At 41.4% G+C, this 19,522-nt stretch overlaps 1 protein-coding gene and 1 pseudogene across 2 annotated transcripts; one reads left to right on the top strand and one right to left on the bottom strand.

Moving 5' to 3' along the window:
• Nucleotides 1-2,015: 2,015 nt before the first annotated feature.
• On the bottom strand, nt 2,016-2,662 carry LOC127238516 (Y-box-binding protein 1-like; annotated as a pseudogene).
• Nucleotides 2,663-3,503: 841 nt separating this feature from the next.
• Nucleotides 3,504-16,312, top strand: LOC127238698 (leukocyte immunoglobulin-like receptor subfamily A member 5). Of its 2 annotated transcripts, XM_051207368.1 has the most exons (6): nt 3,504-3,619; nt 3,769-3,822; nt 4,016-4,300; nt 4,406-4,708; nt 15,221-15,271; nt 15,394-16,312. In XM_051207368.1, exons 1-6 carry the CDS (start codon nt 3,586-3,588, stop codon nt 15,528-15,530), a joined length of 864 nt encoding a protein of 287 aa, XP_051063325.1. In that variant the 5' UTR covers nt 3,504-3,585; the 3' UTR covers nt 15,531-16,312. The 2 variants fall into 2 exon arrangements, with proteins under 2 accessions (XP_051063325.1, XP_051063324.1); XM_051207367.1 differs by lacking the exon at nt 3,504-3,619 and having other exon boundaries at nt 3,636-3,822.
• The last annotated feature ends 3,210 nt before the right edge of the window (nt 16,313-19,522 follow it).

Below are 19,522 nucleotides of genomic sequence, written 5' to 3' on the forward strand. Positions count from 1 at the left end.
CACAATGCCATAGTGGGCTGAGGAGATGGCTTGGTCAGCAAAGAATTCGTCACAAAGGTATGAGGACTTGAGCTTGCTACCAAGTATCCATTCAAAAAGCTGAGCTTAGTGGTATTAGTTTGTCATTCTAGAGCTGGAGAAAGGCAGAGCCCTGGGCCTTACGTGCCAGAAAGTCTAGCCTGTTTTGTGTTTCAAACCTCCAAGTGAGAGAACCTATTGCAAGAAACACTGTAGATGGTTCCCTAGGAACAAGACTTGTAATGGTTACTTTTTCTAAGTTTGACAAAAAAACTAAACACATCTGGGAAGAGAGAATCTCAGTTGAGGAATTGCTTCCATCATGTTGGCCTGTAGGTATTTTGTTGAAGAAATTTCTTGATTGCTGATGATGTGGGAGGGCTTGGACCACTGTGAACTGTTTCATCCCTAGGCAGGAGGTCCTGGGTGATGTAAGGAATCAAATTGAGTGAGTCATGGAGATAAAACGAGCAACAGTGCTTATCACAACATAAAACAAACTAGGCTGCTTGCAAATTGGACCCTGGCTCCAGCGTACATGCGCACTTGTATTATTATTATTAGTATTAGTAGTAGTAGTAGTAGTAGTAGTATTTTACATATCGATCCCAGTTCCTTTTCTCTCCCACCCTCCCATCCCATTCCCCACCCATTCCACAGGAAGGGTGAGGCCTTCCAGGAGGAATCATCAAAATCTGTCAAGTCATTTGGAGTAGGGTCTAGACTCTCCCTCAGCCTCTAGGCTAAGGGAGTATCCCTCCATGGGGAAGTGTGCTCGCAAAGTCCTTTTGTGAATCAGGGATACATCCTGTTTCCACTGTCAGAGGTCCCTTAGACTGCTCAGGCCTTCTAACTGAGACCCATGTTCAGGGGGTCTGAGTAGGTCCAATGCTGGTTTCCCAGCTATCAGTCTGGGGTCCATGAGCTCCCCCTTGTTCATGTCAGCTGTTTCTGTGGGTTTCTGTAGCCTGGTCTTGACCCCTTTTCTTATCACTCCTCCCTCTGTGCACTGGATTCCAGGAGTTTGGCTCAATGTTTAGCTGTGGGTGTTTGCTTCTGTTTCCATCAGCTACTAGATGAGGGCTCTATGATGGCATATCAGTTAGTTATCAATCTCATTATTAGGGAAAGGCACTTAAGGTGTGTTTTTGCAGATTCTGCAGCTTTGGTTTTTACGGCCCATTTTTAATTGGGCTATACTTTTTCTTGGTGCTTTTTTTTTCACTTCTGTGTGAGTTCTAGATATTAATCTCCTACCTGTTTTTCTCCCATTTTGTGAGTGTTTCTTCTCACTCAGCTAACTATTTACTTTCCCGTACAGAAGCTTTTTTGTTTCATGCAGTCCAGTTTTTCAAATGTTGGCCTTAATTCCCAAGAATAAAGTCCTATTTGGTCCTGAGAATCTATGTGCAAGAGGTAGTTTGTAAAATGCAAATCCATCAACACTTACTGTAATACTTTTTGTATTAACCTTTATAATAGAGTTAAAATTAATCTAAGCATTACCATTACTATTATAACATTCTGAACTGGAATATACTGTAGCTTTCTGTCTTTTTTCTCCCAAACACTTACCTCTGTTATAATTTTTTTTTCTAATTTAAGACCTTTATTAACAGGTTCTTGGAGTTTGTTTACTGTTTTTTTAATCAAGTTGTAAGCTTTTATTACAGATTAAAAATGAAGTTCTTAAAAATCTCAACTTGACCAGATATGAAACAATTTAAAAACCATTAAAGGTGTATTGAGAAAAACCAGACCTTCTTTTTTAAAAGGAAAAAAAAATACGTTTGTCATACCAAAAGGAGACATCTTTAGGTAAAAATAATAAAAACGCCATGCTACATAGATAATGCAGATAGTTCTAGTGTATTTGGTCAACAGGCAAAAAGCAAGCACTTAAGGTCTTCAACTCCAACCTTTGTTCATTCCTTATTGCTGGAATTTCATATTCATTTCTTCTTGTTGCATGACCAAACCGGATGGGATGGTAGAGATGGTAAGCCGGCATTTACTCAGCCCTGCCCTGCTCAGCCTCGGGAGCTGACGAATTCTCAGCTGATGGATCGGCTGCTTTTGTCTCTTTGCCATCTTGTGGTTTAGGGCTCTCTGGGCGTCTGCGTCGGTAATTGAAGTTGCGGCGATACCGACGCTGAGTTGGCTACTGACCCTGGGTCTCCTTGATTTTCCTTGTCCTCTTCATTCCCGTCCTCTCTAGGCTGTCTTTGGCTAGGAGGGCCCCTGCAGAATCGTGGTCTGCAACCCTGATACATATTCTGTCTTACTGGTCTACCTTGCTCTCCTGCACCCGGTTGTCAGCACCCTCCATCACTTCTTGCACAGGAGGATTGGAATACTGTGGTCGATGCCCATAGGGTCTCCACAAGTAGTGAGGCAGGAACCTTCGCCTGCGATAGGGTCGGTGTTGTTGGGTTTGGCCTTCAGGAGCACTTTCCGATCCCTTGTTCTTTTTCCCACTCTCACTCTTCTGGTATTTTTCCGGAAATTAATTGCATGGAGGATCCCCACCCGCTTCGCTGCCCGTGGAGCCAGGCTTGGTGTCGGTGGTGCTGAGGGCGGCGGTGTGTGGCTGCTGGGTCTCAGCCTCGCTGCTCATGGTTGCCTTGGTGGTGACTGGGGCCATGGCGATGGCTGAGACTCCCCATTGGGTGTGATAGTGACTTGGCCAGTGGGGCTTTCAGGGCTCTCTGGGGTCCGCTCTCCGCTCCCGCTACCGATCGAACTCTGCTATAAATTTTTGTACTATTAACTCAAGCACTCCCTGAGATGGAAGGTCACCACCTTCACTGAGTCAGGTAGGTCTTACAAGGTCTCAAATATACTTCTCCTGTGGCCACCCATCCATTTATGGGCCTATCAGTTCCCCTAGTTAACTCAGAAAAGAGTGGAGCATCCCCCTTGTGTCTTCCTATGGTCAACTGAAGACCACCAGATAGTGGCAGACAGCATATACAATGGAAGAGAAGAAGAACTCTTGAACAGACTTGATATCTGGCAGAGAGAGGATTTACCTACTATTGGTTTAATGTGAACCGAAGAGTCTGACAGAGTGTTTCTCTGCTGCTCTGCATCTACTTAAATCACACATTTATATCTTCCCATAAGCATTACTTAGTCTGGGGAGATTACGGGACATGACAAGGACCACAAACTGCTGTGTGGACGGACGGATGGGCTGCAGGAATGAAAGACAACCCCCAAGGGGAGGCTCTAAGAGTTAAGACCTTCCTTCAGTCACTCATTGATTGGCTCAGGAATAAAGAGGATATATTTGCAGCTATTTGCTGATGTTAGGGGGATAAAAAATAAATGGGGCAGGCAGTGGATTTGCCTGTGTGACACCCCTTTAGTGTCATCTAAGAGTCTGGTGCCTGAGCTAGCCATAAGCCAGGGGAAATGAAAGCATGCCTCCTCGGGGTGATATTTTCTTTTCCCTGAAACGAGAAACCACAAGACACAGAGCACAGTCCCTGCGGTGACCAAATCTCCTTCATCTGTAAGTGCTGTCAAGCACCGTGGTCTCATCCATCTGTGGAAGGAAATACCATGATCGCCATCCTCACTGTCCTGCTTTGCATTGGTGAAGTCTGATGGGGTGGAAGGGGCACTGTAATCTGAGAATGGTTTTGTTTGAGACTAAGGTCCAGATTTCTACATAGGATGCAGGGACTCGGGGGGCTCTTGGGAGAATGCAATATGATAAGCATTTGGGTGACAAATATCTTGCAGGGGATATTCATCCAGGCCTGGGTCTGAGCACCAATACTACCACAGTGGTGAAAGGTGAGTGAGTAGCTTCCCAGCTGTCCTAACTCCCTCATCCTCATTGGAGACAACAGATACTGTCTTGTGCTGTAAGGATGGTGGAGAACAGTGAGTGAGAGCTGATTATCTTGTAACCTGGGAGCTCCTAGGACTAAGTGCAAGAATAAGAGGAGTCATATTTTGGGAATCCAACATTTGAATTTTTTTTCAGGAACACTCCCTCCACCCATGCTTTGGGCTGAGCCAGGTTCTGTCATCTCTTGGGGGAAGTCTGTGACCATCTTGTGCCAAGGAATCCTCCAGGCACAGGAGTACTACTTGAATAAAGAAGGAAGGACACCAGGCTTATACAGACAGACCCTAATGGAGCCTGGGGCCAAGGCTATGTTCCCCATACTATTCGTTACAGAGCACCATGCAGGAGAATATCGCTGTCACTACGAGAGTCCTGCTGGTTCTTCGGAGCATAGTGACATGCTGAAGCTGGTGGTGACAGGTAAGAGGACATTCATGAGTCCGGTGTCCTGTCATCGCACAGACACAGGGAAAGGACAATGTGTGCTCTGTGAACCCCTTAGCAATCTGCCTCCTTCTCTCCTAGATGTCTATAGTAAACCCAGCCTGTCAGCCTTGCCCAGTCCTGTTGTGACCCCAGGAGGGAATGTAACCTTTCAGTGTGTCTCATGGTTGGGATTTGGCGCCTTCATTCTGACTGAGGAAGGAGAAAACAATCTCTCCTGGACTCACGGCTCACAGAGACATCCAAATGGGCACATGCAGGCCCTTTTTCCTATGGGTCCCATACATCCCAGCCACAGGCGGACATTCAGGTGTTATGGGTACGACAAGAGCAATGCCCAAGTATGGTCAACACCCAGTGACACCCTGGAGCTCATAATCTCAGGTGAGAATATCTTCCTTGACACAGCTATTTTAAAATAGTTTTTGCTTCGTTTTGTTTGTTCAAATAATATAACTTTAACTGGTGTAAAAAACATTACACATGGTGCTGTGGTTCCTAAAGATGTCTCCATACAAATTCATTATATAGTTTGGGTACATTCTCACCACACCTCACTATCTGCTACTCTCTGACTTTCTCCTTCCTCTTAGTCTACTCTCTTTAATTTCTCTTTTCATACCATATATGCATGTATGATATTTTGTAGCTATATATGAATATAAGACTTAGTATGAAAGAAGACATACTACACAGCAGCTGCAAAAGCTGAGTTTCTTTTATTCCATTCTTCTGACATATAGTTCTAGCTAAGACTTCAAGCAATGAATTGAATTAATATGGAGAGAATGGCCTCTTGCCTTTCTGATTTTACCCACTGAACTACTCCACTGAAGCTTGATTTTAATGAGTAACCATCCCTCTTTTGATAATGTGGTGGTCAGTATCCGATTTTGTATTTTCTCTTGCTTTTGGTTTGTAGTTCTATTTTTCCCCAATAAGGGTTAAAATAGAATACAAGAGATCATTTCCACTCTTCTGTTGTAAGACCAGCCCTCAGCAACTCAGGAATGGAGGGGGAACTATGGAATTGGTGAACTTACTGTACAATACGACTCTTACATCTGAGGGAGTAAAACTTAATTCTCTGGAGCTGGTGAGTGGGGGAAAAACTTAGTTCTCTGTGGACCTTGAAAAAGAGGAACACACACACACACACACACACACGTGTGCGCGGCTTCAGGGTCTTTCTATTATCTCTCTCTTATATCTTTATTTCATTTTTTTACTTCTATCTCGATTTATTCCTTCAGTATATTCTTAACTTTTGCCTCTTTCAAGCAGAATAAAAGTTACTATGTGGTTACATTCTATTTTTAAAGTGTATACTTTTTTAAAGTGTACAATCTAAACTTTTACATATAAAAACCATTAATCAGCTCCACTTTAAATCCTCAGGGCACATACACACTCATCAACAGTTTTTCTATTTAATCATACCAGGAAGCCAAGTGTGCAGAAATAGACACAGGAAATTATTTATCACCGTTGACCACTAATAATGCCTGGGCTATCTTTGTTCGTGTTTCCTGACCTTAATGGATCTCTTGTTAAACTATTAAACGTGTGTTTTCTTTTTCTAAACTTTAAATTGTTCCCCATGATTTTCTACCTCAAACCCACTAACAAAAACACCTTAACCTAATCTAACAATCTACAAGTCTAAATCCTTTGTACGGTTAGTGGTTGAGTTATTTAATCTGCTCCAGCAGCAATGCTTGGAAAAAGTCAGTCACTATTATTGTAATTAACAATACCACTGCCCAGTGAGGGATTAGCATCCCCCTGAGTGTTTTTATACAACCCATAGACTATGAGGGATGCCATGACTGACCATGAAGGCAATAATCAGAGATACACTCAATAATAGCTTGAGGTTCTCAGGATCCATAGTCCTCGGGACTTTGTGTCTCCAAGGATCACACAGGTATGGCTTTGCCAACCACCAAGTCATGTTCCATGAGTTTTAATGTTGCTTGGCAGTCCCCTCACAAGGCCCCCAACACTACTCTATCATTTGTAGAGATTTGTTTTGTATCACATGACCAGTTCTGGAGAATGTCTATGGGCTGCTGAATGGAATGAACTTTTTTTTTTTTTTTTTTTTTTTTTTTTTGCGGTATTTAAGTGGAACTGTCTGCACATGTCTGGTGAGTCTATTTGGTTTATAATGTCATTTAACCCAGGTGTTTCTCTCTTTGTGTTTTATTGGCATGGCCTGTCTATTGGTGCAAGTGGATGTGTTCAGGTTACCTACTATTGCTGTGCTGATATTAATCTGTGTTTTTAATATGGTAATAACCATTCACGATCCTGAAATCTTGTGTGTGTCGTTTCTCAATAACTCCATAATGACTACCTCTATCAAGGTATCTCTTTCCTTGCTCTTCCTCTCTGTCCTTCCCCAAACTCGACCTTCCTGATCCCCATTTCTCCTCCGCCCTTCTTCTCCTCCCTTCCCCACTCCCCTACCTCACTCACCCCTACCTTCATGCTCCCAATTGACTCAGAAGATCTTGTCTATTTCCCCTTCCTGTGAGGGAATCAGTGTATGTCTCCCTTAGTGTCCTCCTAGTTTCCCGGATTCTCTGGGGTTGTGGTCTGTAGGCTGCTCATCCTTTGTTTTATGTCTAATATCCACTTATGAGTTAGTATATCCATGTTTGTAGACATCTGCTGTGGTGATACATTATTTATGATTTATTAAGCTTGCCTGAGGATTCAGAAAGCAAGCTATAAAGACGAGGCAGTGATGGGGGATGTCCTTCTATATATATGTTTCTCTTATTGGTTGATGAATAAAACACGGTTTGGCCAGTATCCAGACAGGAAGGATAGGTAGGGCTACCAGACCAGGAGAAGGCTGGGGAGAGGAAGGAGAGAGGCTTCAAGGGAGACCCCATACTGCCCAAGGTATAACATGCCAGATTACAGGTAAACCACAGCCTGGTGGCAATACATAGATTAATAGGAATGGGTTAATAATTAAGACAGAGCTAACCAAGGAAGTCCTAGCCTTTGTCTAATAGTTTATAAATTCATATAAGTCTTTGTGTGTTTATTTGGAACTAATCAGCTGCAGGACCAGGCTGGAAAGAAACTCCAACAACAACACAGTGGTGATACACACCTTTAATCCCAGCGGCTGTATAGCTAGGCAGTGGTGGTACACACCTTTCATCTCAGGACTCAGGATTAAGAGATAGATGGATCTCTGTTAGTTCAAGGCCACACTGACCACAGAAAACAGATCTAGTCCTAAAACAAACAGCTCACACAAAGGTGATCTCTTCTTTGTATTGTTTTCCTTGTTTCTACTTTATTGATTTCAGCACTCAGTTTGATTATTTCCTGACATCTACTCCTCCTGGGTGAGTTTGCTTCATTTTGATCTAGAGCTTTCAGGCATTCTCTAGTGTGACTATTCTCCAGTTCATGTGGGCATTTAATGCTATGAACTTTCCTCTTATTACTGCTTTTAGAGTGTCCTGTAGGTTTGGGTATGTTGTGCCTCCTTCTTTTTCATTGAATTCTAGAAGTCTTTGATTTCTTTCTTTACTTTTTCTTTGATCCAGGAGTGGTGTAGTTGAGCATTGTTCAATTTCCATGAGTTTGTAAGCTTTCTGTAATTTGTGTTGTTGCTGAATTCTAATTTTAAGCCATGGTGGTTCAATACAATACAGGGGCTCATTCCTTTTTTTTTTTTTTTTTTAATGTGTTGAGGTTTGCTTTATTGCTGAGTATGTGGTGTTGTGAAGTTATATTCTTTTGTGTTTGGATGGAATGTTCTATAGATGTCTGTTAAGCCCAATTAGTGGTACTTCTGTTAGTTCCTTTGTCTGTTAAGTTTCTGTCTAGTTTTCCTATGCAGTGGTGAGAGTGGAGTATTGAAGTTTCCCACTAGAAGTATGTGGGATTTAATGTGTGATTGGACTTTCGGTAATGTTTCTTTTATGAATGTGGGTGCCTTTGTATTTGGGGCATAGATGTTTAGAATTGAGAGTTCATCTTGGTGGATTTTTTTTCTGTGATGAGTATGAAATGACCTTCCTCATCTCTTTTGATTCATTTTAGTTTGAAGTCTAATTTGTTAGAATTTAGGATAGCTACACCAGTTTTTTTCTTACGGCCATTTGATTGGAAAAATGTTTCCTCAACCTTTAACTCAGAGGCAATTTCTGTTTTTGAAGTTGAGGGGTGTTTCATATATGCAGCAGAAGGGTGGATTCTGTCTTCATATACATTCTGTTACCCTTTGTCTTTTTTAAGATGAGTTAAGCCCATTGGCATTGATAGATATTAATGACCATTGATTTTCAATTCTTGTTTGTTTCGGATTTGATGGTGGTGATGGTATGGTATGAATCCCCCCCTTCTGTCTTTTGGTAAAGTGGGATTATCTATTGCCTATGTTTTTGTGAGTCTAGTCAACTTCCTTGGGTTAGAGTTTCCAGACCCTTCTGTAAGGCTGGGTTTGTGGATATGTATTGTGTAAATCTGGTTTTGCATGGAACATCTTAGTTTCTCCATCTAGAGTGATTGAGAATTTTCCTGGTAGTAGTAGTCTGGACTGGCATCTGTGGTCTCTTACTGTTTGTGGATCTATCCAGGACCTTCTGGCTTTCAGAGTTTCCATGGAGAAGTCAGGTGTAGTTCTGATAGATGTTTTGATTATACTGTGGTGAGGGGACTTTTCTTCTTCTTCTTCTTCTTCTTCTTCTTCTTCTTCTTCTTCTTCTTCTTCTTCTTCTTCTTCTTCTTCTTCTTCCTCTTCCTCTTCCTCCTTCTCCTCCTCCTCTTCCCCCTCCTCCTCCTCTTCTTTTGGTCCGGTCTATTTGGTGTTCGGTAAGCTTCTTGTACTTTCATAGGCATGTCCTTCTTCAGGTTGGGAAAGGTTTCTTCTATGATTTTGTTGAATATATTTTCTGCATCTTTGTGCTGGGCTTCTCCTTTGTCTATGCCTATTATTCTTAGGTTTGGCTTTTTCACTGTGTCCCATGTTTCCTGGATATTTTTTCTTAAGGATTTGTTGGATTTAAGATTTTCCTTGGTCAATGAAACTAGTTTATCTTCAGTACCTGAGATTCTCTCTTCCATATCTTGTATTCTGTTGGTTATGCTTTCATCTGTATTTCTTGATCATTTACCCAGATTTTCTATTGCCAGCATTCCTTCAGTTTTTTTTTAAATCTCTATTTCAATTTTCAAGTCTTAAACTGTTTGGATTGTTTCCTTCATCTGATTGATTGTTTTTTCTTGGCTTTCTTTAAGAGATCTTTTTGATTTCTTGTATTTTTTGGTTTGTTTTTTCTTCCATTTCTTTAAGGGATTTTCTCATATCCTCTTAGAGGGCCTCTATCATTTTCATGAAGTTGTTTTTAAGTTCATTCTCTTCTGCTTCATCTGTGTTGGAATATTCAGGTCTTGTTGGCATAGAATCCCTAGACCCTGGTTGTATCATATAAGTCTTTCTGTTGTTGGATGTGTTCTTATACTGTCTCCCCATCCCTTCTTTCAGTGGGTACAGGTGGGGTCTCTCCCTCTCCTGGTGGGTATGGGTTCAAGGCTCTATCCTCTCCTCTCTCAGAGGGTGCAGGGGCAAGACAGTAATGGTGTTCAATGCTGTATGCTTTGTCCTGCCTCCAGGCCCCTCTGGTGGATTTGGTGGCAGGAAAGGTCTGGTGGTCACAGGTCAGGGGACTCGAAGAGGGGAAGGTGGGTGGCTGGAGGTGTCCCTGGTACTGCTTCTGGGTCACTCTCACAGGTGGCCCTGTTTGATGTCCCACCGCTTCTTTGCCATTGATAGGTACATCTTTCCCTCGATTGGGGTAAACACCTGCTATAATATTCTGAAATTGTTTTTTACATCACTGCTATGAAATTCTTCACCCTTTTGGGTCATGATTTGTAGATTTGGTCTTCTGATTGTGAACAGGGCATTTTGTATTAATCATTTGCACTTTCACATTAACTTCCCTCAGATATTTTAAGGGTGTTCTAATCTGCCTACCTGTCTTCAAGTCCTGATAGTCTCCTGCCCTGTACTTGATCTATTCTGCTGGTAAGGCTTTCCACTGATCTCATTTTGCTTATTACAAGTTTTGTTTTTACTATTCTTTTTTTATATCTTTTTCTCTCATATAATTTATTATCCCTAGTTTTAATTAGTTCTTCATAGTTGGTTTTTATTTCTACTCTTTGCTCTTTGTGGGCCCATGACCCAGCTCCCAAATAAAAGCCCAGCCTAACTTGGCCTTTTCCTAGTTAACTTTTCTTAACTTAAATTATCCTATATACACTTTGCCTCTGGGCTATTTACTTAATTCTATTCTATACACCTTTGTTTACTTCTTACTCCATGACTTGCTATGTACCTCGGTGGGCTTGCCTCCAGAGTCCTCCTCTTCTCCTTTTCTAACTCCATGATCTTCTTCCTAGATTTCTTCTATTTATTTTATCTGCCCTCCAGCCCTGACAATCCTTTCTACTGCATTGCTATTGTCCATTCATCTCTTTACCAGACAAATCTGTAGGTGGAGTTTTCTTGTCCCACCACATTCCACCACCTCGGCCCTAAATGAACACACAGAGATACCGTACTATTATAAATGTCAGCTGATGGATAGGGCTTCTTATTGGCTAACTCTATCTTAATTATTAACCCATTTCTATTAATCTATGTATTTCCACGTGGTCTTGGCTTACCAGAAAATGCCCAGCCCTGTTACTCCTTTTGGTGGCTACATGGTATTTTCTTCTTGGTCTCTCTCTAACTATCTTTTCCTAGAATTCTCCTTGTCTGCTAGCCCTGCCTATCTTCCTGCCTTTATTGGCCAAATGGTGTTTTATTCATCAACCAATAAGAGAAATATATATACACAGGACATCCCCCATCACAAATCAGGTGTTTTAGACAGGCGAAGTAACACAGCTTCACGGAGTTAAGCAAATACAACATAAAATAATGCAATGCATCTTTGCATCATTAAACAAATGTTCCACAACATAACAAATGCAACACATCTTAAAGTAATATCCTACAACAGTTCTTTGCATTTACAATTTTGTATTGAATCCCACTTTCATATCCTGTATTTACTTCCCCGTTTTGTTCAGCTGTTTCTTTCACTCACTCTTTGAATTACCTCAAGATTTTTGCTCATGTCCTCTTTAATTATTATTTTGCTTAAAATAATTCTTTTGAATTCTTTAATATATTGCCTTAATCAAGCATACTGGAAAGAAACCATTATGTGGAAACAGTAATTTTCAGAGGAAACCATGTTGTGTTGGTTTTCATGTTCTTAGTCTTTTTTGTTTTTTTAATTTAGCACTTATGTATCTACATAACATTCACTTAAAAGATAAGCCTCCCTTCAACCCTAATCATTGTAGTAGGTAATGGAGCATTGAAATACTATGTGCATTACCGAGGGTATGAGTAGAATGGAAAAAAGTAAAGACTGTGGAGTGGAGCTGGAAAGATGACTCCGTGGTTAAAACAGTTACTTGGAGAGGGAAGGACCTCACTTTGACTCCCCCTGGAGCCTACATAAAGCCAGACACAGAAGCGAAACTTACTTGACATCTGGAGTTGTTCCTTAACTCCTCGAAAGTGATATGGTGCTCATGGGCCCACACTCACATACTATCACATATACACTGAAATAAATATAATTAAATACACATCTTTTTAAAAGATTGTGATTCATCTCAGCGTTTAGCTGTGAATCTCTGCTTCTATGTCCGTTGGATGAAGGCTCTATGACGGCATTTAAGGTAGTCATCGACCTCATTCGAGGGGAAGGACATTTATGGTAGCCTCTCCTCTATTGTTTAGATTCTTAATTGGAGTCACCCTTGTGGATTCCTGGGAATTTGCCTAGTGCCAGGTTTCTTGTTAAAGCCCAATAAAAGCTCCTTCTACTAACGTATCTCTTGCCTTATTCTCCTGATCCCTCATGTTCTCTTCCTCCCTTACCTTCCTTCCCTCCTTTCTTTCTACCTCTCTTCCCCCTCCCCCATGGGAGCAGTCTATGGGGCTGCTGGCAGTGGAACCAGTATTTATCCCTAGTGCATGAACTGGCTTTTTGGAGCCCATTCCCTATGGAGGGATACTCTCTCAGCCTAGATAAGTGAGGATGGCCTAGGTCCTGCCCCAAATGATGTGACAGAGTTTGATGATCTCCCATGGGAGGCCTACCCTCTCTGAGGAGTAGGTGGGGGGGATTGTGGGAGGAATGAGAGGACAGGAGGGAGAGGGAACTTGGAGTGAGTGGTATGTAAAATAAGATTAATTTTATTTAAATAAAAGTTAATAAAAAAAGATTGTGGAATGATAAATGCCTTCGATAGGGTTTCTATTGCTATGAAGAGATACCATTATCATGGCGACTCTTATAAAGGAAAAAATTTCATTGAGGTGGTGGCTTTTAGAGTTTCAGAGGTTCAGTCCATTATCATCATGGCGGGACATGATTCCATGAAGGCAGATATAGACCTGGCTATGTCTTGGTCAGAAGGTAAAGGAAATGGTCTGAGACAGTGGGTGGCATCATGAGCATACGAAGTGACAGTGGCATACTTCCTCCAACAAGGCCAAATCCACTCAAACAAAGCCACACCTCCTAATAGTGCCACCCCTATGAGCTTATGGGGAGCCAATTACATTCAAAACACCACCACAATATAAAGAAATACATAGGATTCAAAGAGAAATACAAGGCAGAAAGAGAAAAAATGAACAATGCAGGAACAAGCTACCCTCATAAATTGATGTTTATTAACACAGGCATAGTATACACACCTTTAATCCTAAAACTTGGGAGGCAAATGTAGGCAGATCTCTGCGAGTTCTAGTCCAGCCTAGTCTACATACCAACTTTCATGACAATAGGAGCTACACAAAGGGACTTTGTCTAGAAAATATTTTCATTAAATTAACAAATTAATGAATTTATGTGAATAAACAAGATCTGGGTAGGGATGTAGATTCTAAATGTAAGCTTTTTCCTGAGTGCTAGTTTTTTTCTAGGTGTTCCTTCCAGGGCTTGCAGATGCCACTCAAATCTCTGCACAGACTTCCAAAGATTAGTTTGTAGATGCTGTTTACAACTCTGGGTATTGTTCCCCTTGTCTGGTTCAAATGATGTCTACGTCTTTGGGCATTCCTTCCTGACTTGATTTTTTCCAATGCTGTACATACCTCTGGGCAGTTCCCTCACCCCCAGATTGCCTTATAAACACTTGTCCCAATAGTGGGAAGTCCTTTGTCATTGGTTGTGAATGATCTTCATGCCCCCAAAGAAGTCTTTTCCAATTGCATTTGTTCTGATTCTTTGAAAAGCAGAGATACCTGCTGTGCAGAAATGCCTGGTGAGAAACCACTTAATCATCAGCTTATTTTCCCCTCAGGAGTACCCAGGAAACACTCTCTCTTGGCACACCATGGTTCTTTAAACTTTTATGATTTACTTATGGTATTTATGTGAGCCAAAATAAGTTGGAAATGTTACATCTTAACTTCTTATTTGTACCCCAAAATTTCTTGTGTTGTGTGTGTATACTCATGTGTACATCCTCCGTGGTAAAAACACTTGCATGCTCACCTATAATAAACATCACATGTTTGCATCTGAAGACATTCATTCTTACTATTTTTGTTCATTACCTTAAAATTGTCCAGTTGGTTGTTATTGTGTGCCCTTCTTCACAGATTCTAAAACGTAGGAGAAAAGTTAAGATTATCTTATTTTTAATTGTGTGTTTACATGTGGAGAGAGTATGTGCTCATGACAGTGGTCAGAAGTGTTGAATCCCCCTAAATCTACAGTTATAGCCAGTTGTGACCACCAACATGAATGCTGGGAACTGAATTCAGGTCCTCTGCTAGAGTACTGAGCACTCTTATCTACTGAGACATATCTTTATCCTCAAATGTAGAGGCAAGGCATTAAATATTTTTGCTAATTTATCTTAGTTTTAACAATATATAATTATATTGTATATACTATACAATATATAAATATACATTATACAATGCCCCAACCTAGGAGGGAAAGAAGGACAAGGGATACAAAGAAGGACAGCAAGACAGGATTCTGATCAAGCTGACAAATTTTATTTTCACAGGGAAGACTTATATAGGACCGTAGGCAGGGTGTGAGCAGGATTTGCACATGGGTAGGATGAAAGGGTCAGTAGAAAGAATGCCCTGAACTAATCTTTAACTGGCAGTAGAACTGTAGCAGGAGGAATATCCTGAGCTATTCTTTAACTGTCTGTAAAGCTACAACAGGAAGAATGTCCTGAGCTACTCTTTAACTGGCTGTAAAACTGCAATCCTGTATCTAGGCATGCTCTGCTGAACATTCTGCTTACTTCTTAAGAGGCAGTGATTTTCTATCTCAGAGGCCTGAGGCAGTGAGGATGGTGATGGTTCCCAACAATATAATATATAAACAAAAACATATAGTGAATATAAACATAAAATATATCATATTTTACATAATACATAGCATATATAATCTCTCTCATACACACATAATGTATTCTGTGGTGATTAGGTTTTTGTCCATTTGAAACAAGATGGAGTCATCTATTGAGAGGGAACATGATTTGAAAAGTTGTTACCATCAAATTTGTCTGCAGGCCATTTTCTTGATTAATGGTTGATGTGGGAAGGCCCAGCTCACTGTAGGTGGTGTGAAGCCAGGGTTATATACAAAAGCAAGATGAGCTTATGGAAAGAACCCTTAGCCAACAATCCAGTGCTTCATCCCAAATCATCAAGATGAGAATAATGTACACTCATGGAGCTTAAGAAACCTAGGGACTAGTTAAAGATCTATTCGCTTAACCACTTTACTTATAGTATTCCTCTTTCATGGTTTTTAGCAGCGGATGAGACTGCCAGTCCATCATCAAACATGTCAGACCCCCGAACAGGTGAGTTAGGAAAACAGTTACGGAGCTGGATACAGAGTCAAGTCTTGTCCAGCAGAGGGAGTTGCTCTGTGTGGATTATGGATTCTGGACTGCAGCATAACCTTATGTCTGAAATCACACAGGCTCGTCTCTCCAAGACCACACAGTGGAGAATCTTACCAGGATCACATTGGGCAGCTTGGTCCTGGTGGTTCTTGGAATTTTTCTATTTGAGGCTCAGCACAGCCAAAGAAGGATACAAGATGAAGCCAGGAGATAAACAATGGTGAAGACGGAGGTTTCTCTCCCGCCGCCCTTCAGCCCATAATAAGTACACCGAGGCGTATATTATTAAACTCTCTTGGTTGATGGTTAGGGCGTCTTACTGGCTAGCTCTGTCTTAATTATTAAGTCATAACTACTAATCTATGTATTTCTGCGTGGCCTTATCTTACCCGAGAACACCTGGCACGCCCTATCTTCCTGGTCTCTACATGGCGTCTCTTTCTGTGGCTTCCCTCTGCCTTCCTCTTCCCAGACTTCTCCTGCTCTGGTTGCTGCACTTATTTATGCTTCCTGAATGGCTATTGGCTAAACAGTGTTGTATCCATCAACCAATAAGAGAAACATATATACAGAAGGACATCACCCCTCACAGTGGAGGCAGCAGTACACATTCCGGAGTGGCAGAACAATGTGCATGGTGATTACTACAAGCGGATGTGGTTCTGAAATTAAATCTAGGCACAGCTTGTGTTGACTCTTGAGTTGGGAATCTTGAGGGGAGTGGCATGCTGATTTGGAAGCCTGGAGATGTCAAGGTAGCTTTTTTTTTTTTTAAGAGAACTATTCTTCCATTAAACGCTGATACTTCCCACAAATGCTGTTATATTTCTCTGACTGCCCTCCCTTCTTTTCTCACCACTTCGCACCCCTAAAGTACTCGTTTTATATTGCTTTCCCATGTAACTTGACGATCTGGGTTACAAACAGCATTCCTCTGTGAATGATACAGATGCTCCATTTGTTTAACTCAAACTCCATTTTTTAGCGAAAACAATGAACATCAGGTCCAAGATGCAACAGGTAAATAAAAAAGACACACCGAGACATTTCTTTCCCATCAACACACCTAGCAACACTGGGGAACTGTGGGAGAGGGAATGTGATTAGCTTTGGGGAAGAGAGTAGATGAGAAACCCCCATTTTCAGAACTCCTCACCGTGGCTGGTTTTTATGTGCCCATAGAACTAACTGTCTTAACCTAGAGACAGGAGAGAAGCCCTAGTCCCTACTTCACATGACCTGTCAGATCTACATGACCCCAACTGGATGACATTCCCCTACATATGGAATTGGGGTGGGGGGATGGGAGGGGAGGGTGGTCAGGGTGCATGTGAGAGGGCAGAGAGGGTAAAAATGAGGGAGGGAGGGAGGGAGGGAGAGATGGAAGGAGGGAGGGAGAGATGGAGGGAGGGAGGGAGAGGGAACTGGGATCGACATGTAAAATAATAAATTAAAAAAAAAAAACTGACACCAGAAGTCCCTGCAATTTGGGCCTGAATAGTGGAGCGAGATGAGTCAATAACAGTAGTAAACTGCTCACAGCTAGAATCTCAGTGCTCAAAATGCTGAGGTAGAAGGGTTATTGTGATTTCAGTGCAAGACTAGAATATGTTTTGAGATGCTGCCGCATACAAAACTGACAAAACGGACTAGATCACTTACTGGATGGGGTACATGAAACATTGCTGAAGGCTGCTTTAAGGTGAGTTGTGTCAACCACTCTTACAGTGATCATGTTAATGAACTATATCAAAACGTTGGAGTTTTGTTCTCTTGTCCATCCAGGGCATGCCCTTTCATTTAGTCCGTTGTGAGCATCAAAGTCAGACACTGCCATGGAAACTGAGTAACTGATCTTATCTGGTCTGGAAATTCAGGTCACTATGAACCTATTTTGTTTTCACAACTACCTCAACCATTTCCCCCAGAAAATAACAAGGTGAAGGTTAGGGGGTCTTTGTTACCAAGTTCCCATGGTTGCCAGGCTTTAAGTCTGGCTAGAGCACCATGACTTGGAACGTCTGAAAGTTCATCTGCTCTAAATTGGAAGCTTAGCTCTGAAACTCTTCTGAACAGCTCCTCACACACTTTTAGGGGGGATTATAATACCCACAATAAACTAAGATCTTGATTTGGGAGATGTGAAAACAGTATGTGATAAGAAAGCACAGTTGCAGTTAACCACAATGAGAATTTCTAGAAACCACCATTGCTAAAAAAAAAAAAAAAAAAAAAAAAAAAAGGAGCCAGGCAGGGGGAGGAGACAGCCTTCCACAAGAATTTCATCTCTTGTCCCCAAGTTTTCATGAGTTTTAACAGCAACGTGCCAGCATGACTGAGTCATGGTAATATTGATGTCTAGTGTTGGTTTGAGTTAAGGTGGCGATTCCAAACATCCTGGAGTTGCTGCTCAACGAAGATCACAGTGCTTGGATGACTTGGGCTGACCCTTCACTGCTCTTGCTGGAAGTTGCTGTATGACTCTTTTGCCTATGTCTTTGACATGTTTAATTTTGAACTCCTTGCTGTTAAGGGCCTGTCACTCAAGGGACAATGTTACAGCTCTTGTGAAAACTGATGTTAAGAATAAAATTTATGGAGAATTAGCTGTTTGAGAAATTGAATCTTCTATAGAAGTTATTATGTAAGTGGTACTAATGACCATGAGCTATAGGAGCTGGAACAAATAATTTAAGAAGAAAAACAGAGAAATTTTTAGAAGCTGACAAACCATGACTGAATCTTTAGGTTTTCATGTTTTACCTCAGAAACATTGAACTAGTATAAACAAGGAAATAATTCTTGATTACAAAGTTAGTGACAGGCCTGGTTCCCTCCTGAAGGCAAAGTAAACAGTTTTGGAAATCTCGACGTTGCATAGAGACAGCTTACCTGAACAAGGAGGAGCTAACGGGCCACCAAACTGATAGCTGGGAAGCCAGCAAGGGACTGACTCAGGGCCCCCTGAATATTGGTCTCAGCTAGAAGAACTGAGCAGTCTAAGGGACCTCAGACAATGGAGCCAGGATGTATCCCTGGTGCACAAAAGGACCTTGCGAACACATCCCCCATGGAGGGATAACTGCCTTAATCTAGACACAGGAGAGAAGCCCTAGTCCCTACTTCACATGACCTGTCAGATCTACATGACCCCAACTGGATGGCATTCCCCTACATATGGAATTGGGGTGGGGGGATGGGAGGGGAGGGTGGTTAGGGTGCATGTGAGAAGACAGAGAAGGTAAAAGGGAGGGAAGGAGGGAGGGAGGGAGAGAGGGAGAGGGAACTGGGATCAACATGTTAAATAATAAATTAAATAAAAAAATGCTTTGACTCCAAAATTTAAGTTCAAGGACAAGTTACTGGGGGAAAGGACTTCTATTTTTGTTTCCACAGAAAATGAAAAGATGTGGATTCCTTCCAGACTAATGTGGTTTGATCAAGCCAGACCACCTGAAACAGAGTACCAGGTGATCCTACATTCAAAACAGCTGGACAAAGTAGCCTTACAGACTATAGCCAGGATTTCTGCATCTTCTTAGACACCCCCAAGACAGCGCCCCTTACCAGCAAGAAGTAGTTTGGAAAGAACGATACCCAAATTCCCAAATATTGTCTATAAATGTTTGTTTTCATTTAAATGGACTTGGTTATATAAAAGAAAGAAAGAAAGAAAGGAAAAGAAATCTCGATGTATTTACTCTTTGCAGAATTGAAATAACGATGGAGACCCTATTGTAACAAGAGTTTGTGGCAAAGACACTCTTGAGACATCTTTCCCTTAATTTGTGCAGGAACAAGACAGTCAAAAAAAAGTAAACTTAAAAAAAAAAAAAGGAGCAACAGATTTGGTGGGCTAGAGGAGTTGGCTACAGACCAGTTTGCCTCTTCCCACTGTACACTCGGGCAATTAATTATAGGGCATATATGGCAACAAAGTCTGATAGCTAAAGTTACCTCTACCCTACACAGATACATATAGGGATGAACAGAGAATGAAATGGAAGGACAATAAAATAATAAGATTTCAGGACCTCCCATTCTTAGAAAAGTTAGCACACGCAGAGCCACTGTGGTGTCATATTACCAAGGAACAACAGAGTGCCAGGACTAGACATAGAGACAAACTCTATAAAAATATAAATGTAAACGCTGTGTTATTCCAGAATTTGAATACTAACTGTAGCAGCTTTGGCCTGAGGATAT

This window comes from Phodopus roborovskii, unplaced genomic scaffold, assembly GCF_943737965.1.
Source record: "Phodopus roborovskii unplaced genomic scaffold, PHOROB, whole genome shotgun sequence".
NCBI classification, from domain to species: domain Eukaryota; kingdom Metazoa; phylum Chordata; class Mammalia; order Rodentia; family Cricetidae; genus Phodopus; species Phodopus roborovskii.

Coding starts and splice junctions, on each gene's coding strand:
- LOC127238698 (XM_051207367.1), top strand. CDS start 3,729: ATGCAATATGATAAGCATTTGGGTGACAAATATCTTGCAGGGGATATT. Junction 3,823..4,015: donor TACTACCACAGTGGTGAAAG/GTGAGTGAGTAG, acceptor ATTTTTTTTCAG/GAACACTCCCTCCACCCATG. Junction 4,301..4,405: donor GCTGAAGCTGGTGGTGACAG/GTAAGAGGACAT, acceptor CTTCTCTCCTAG/ATGTCTATAGTAAACCCAGC.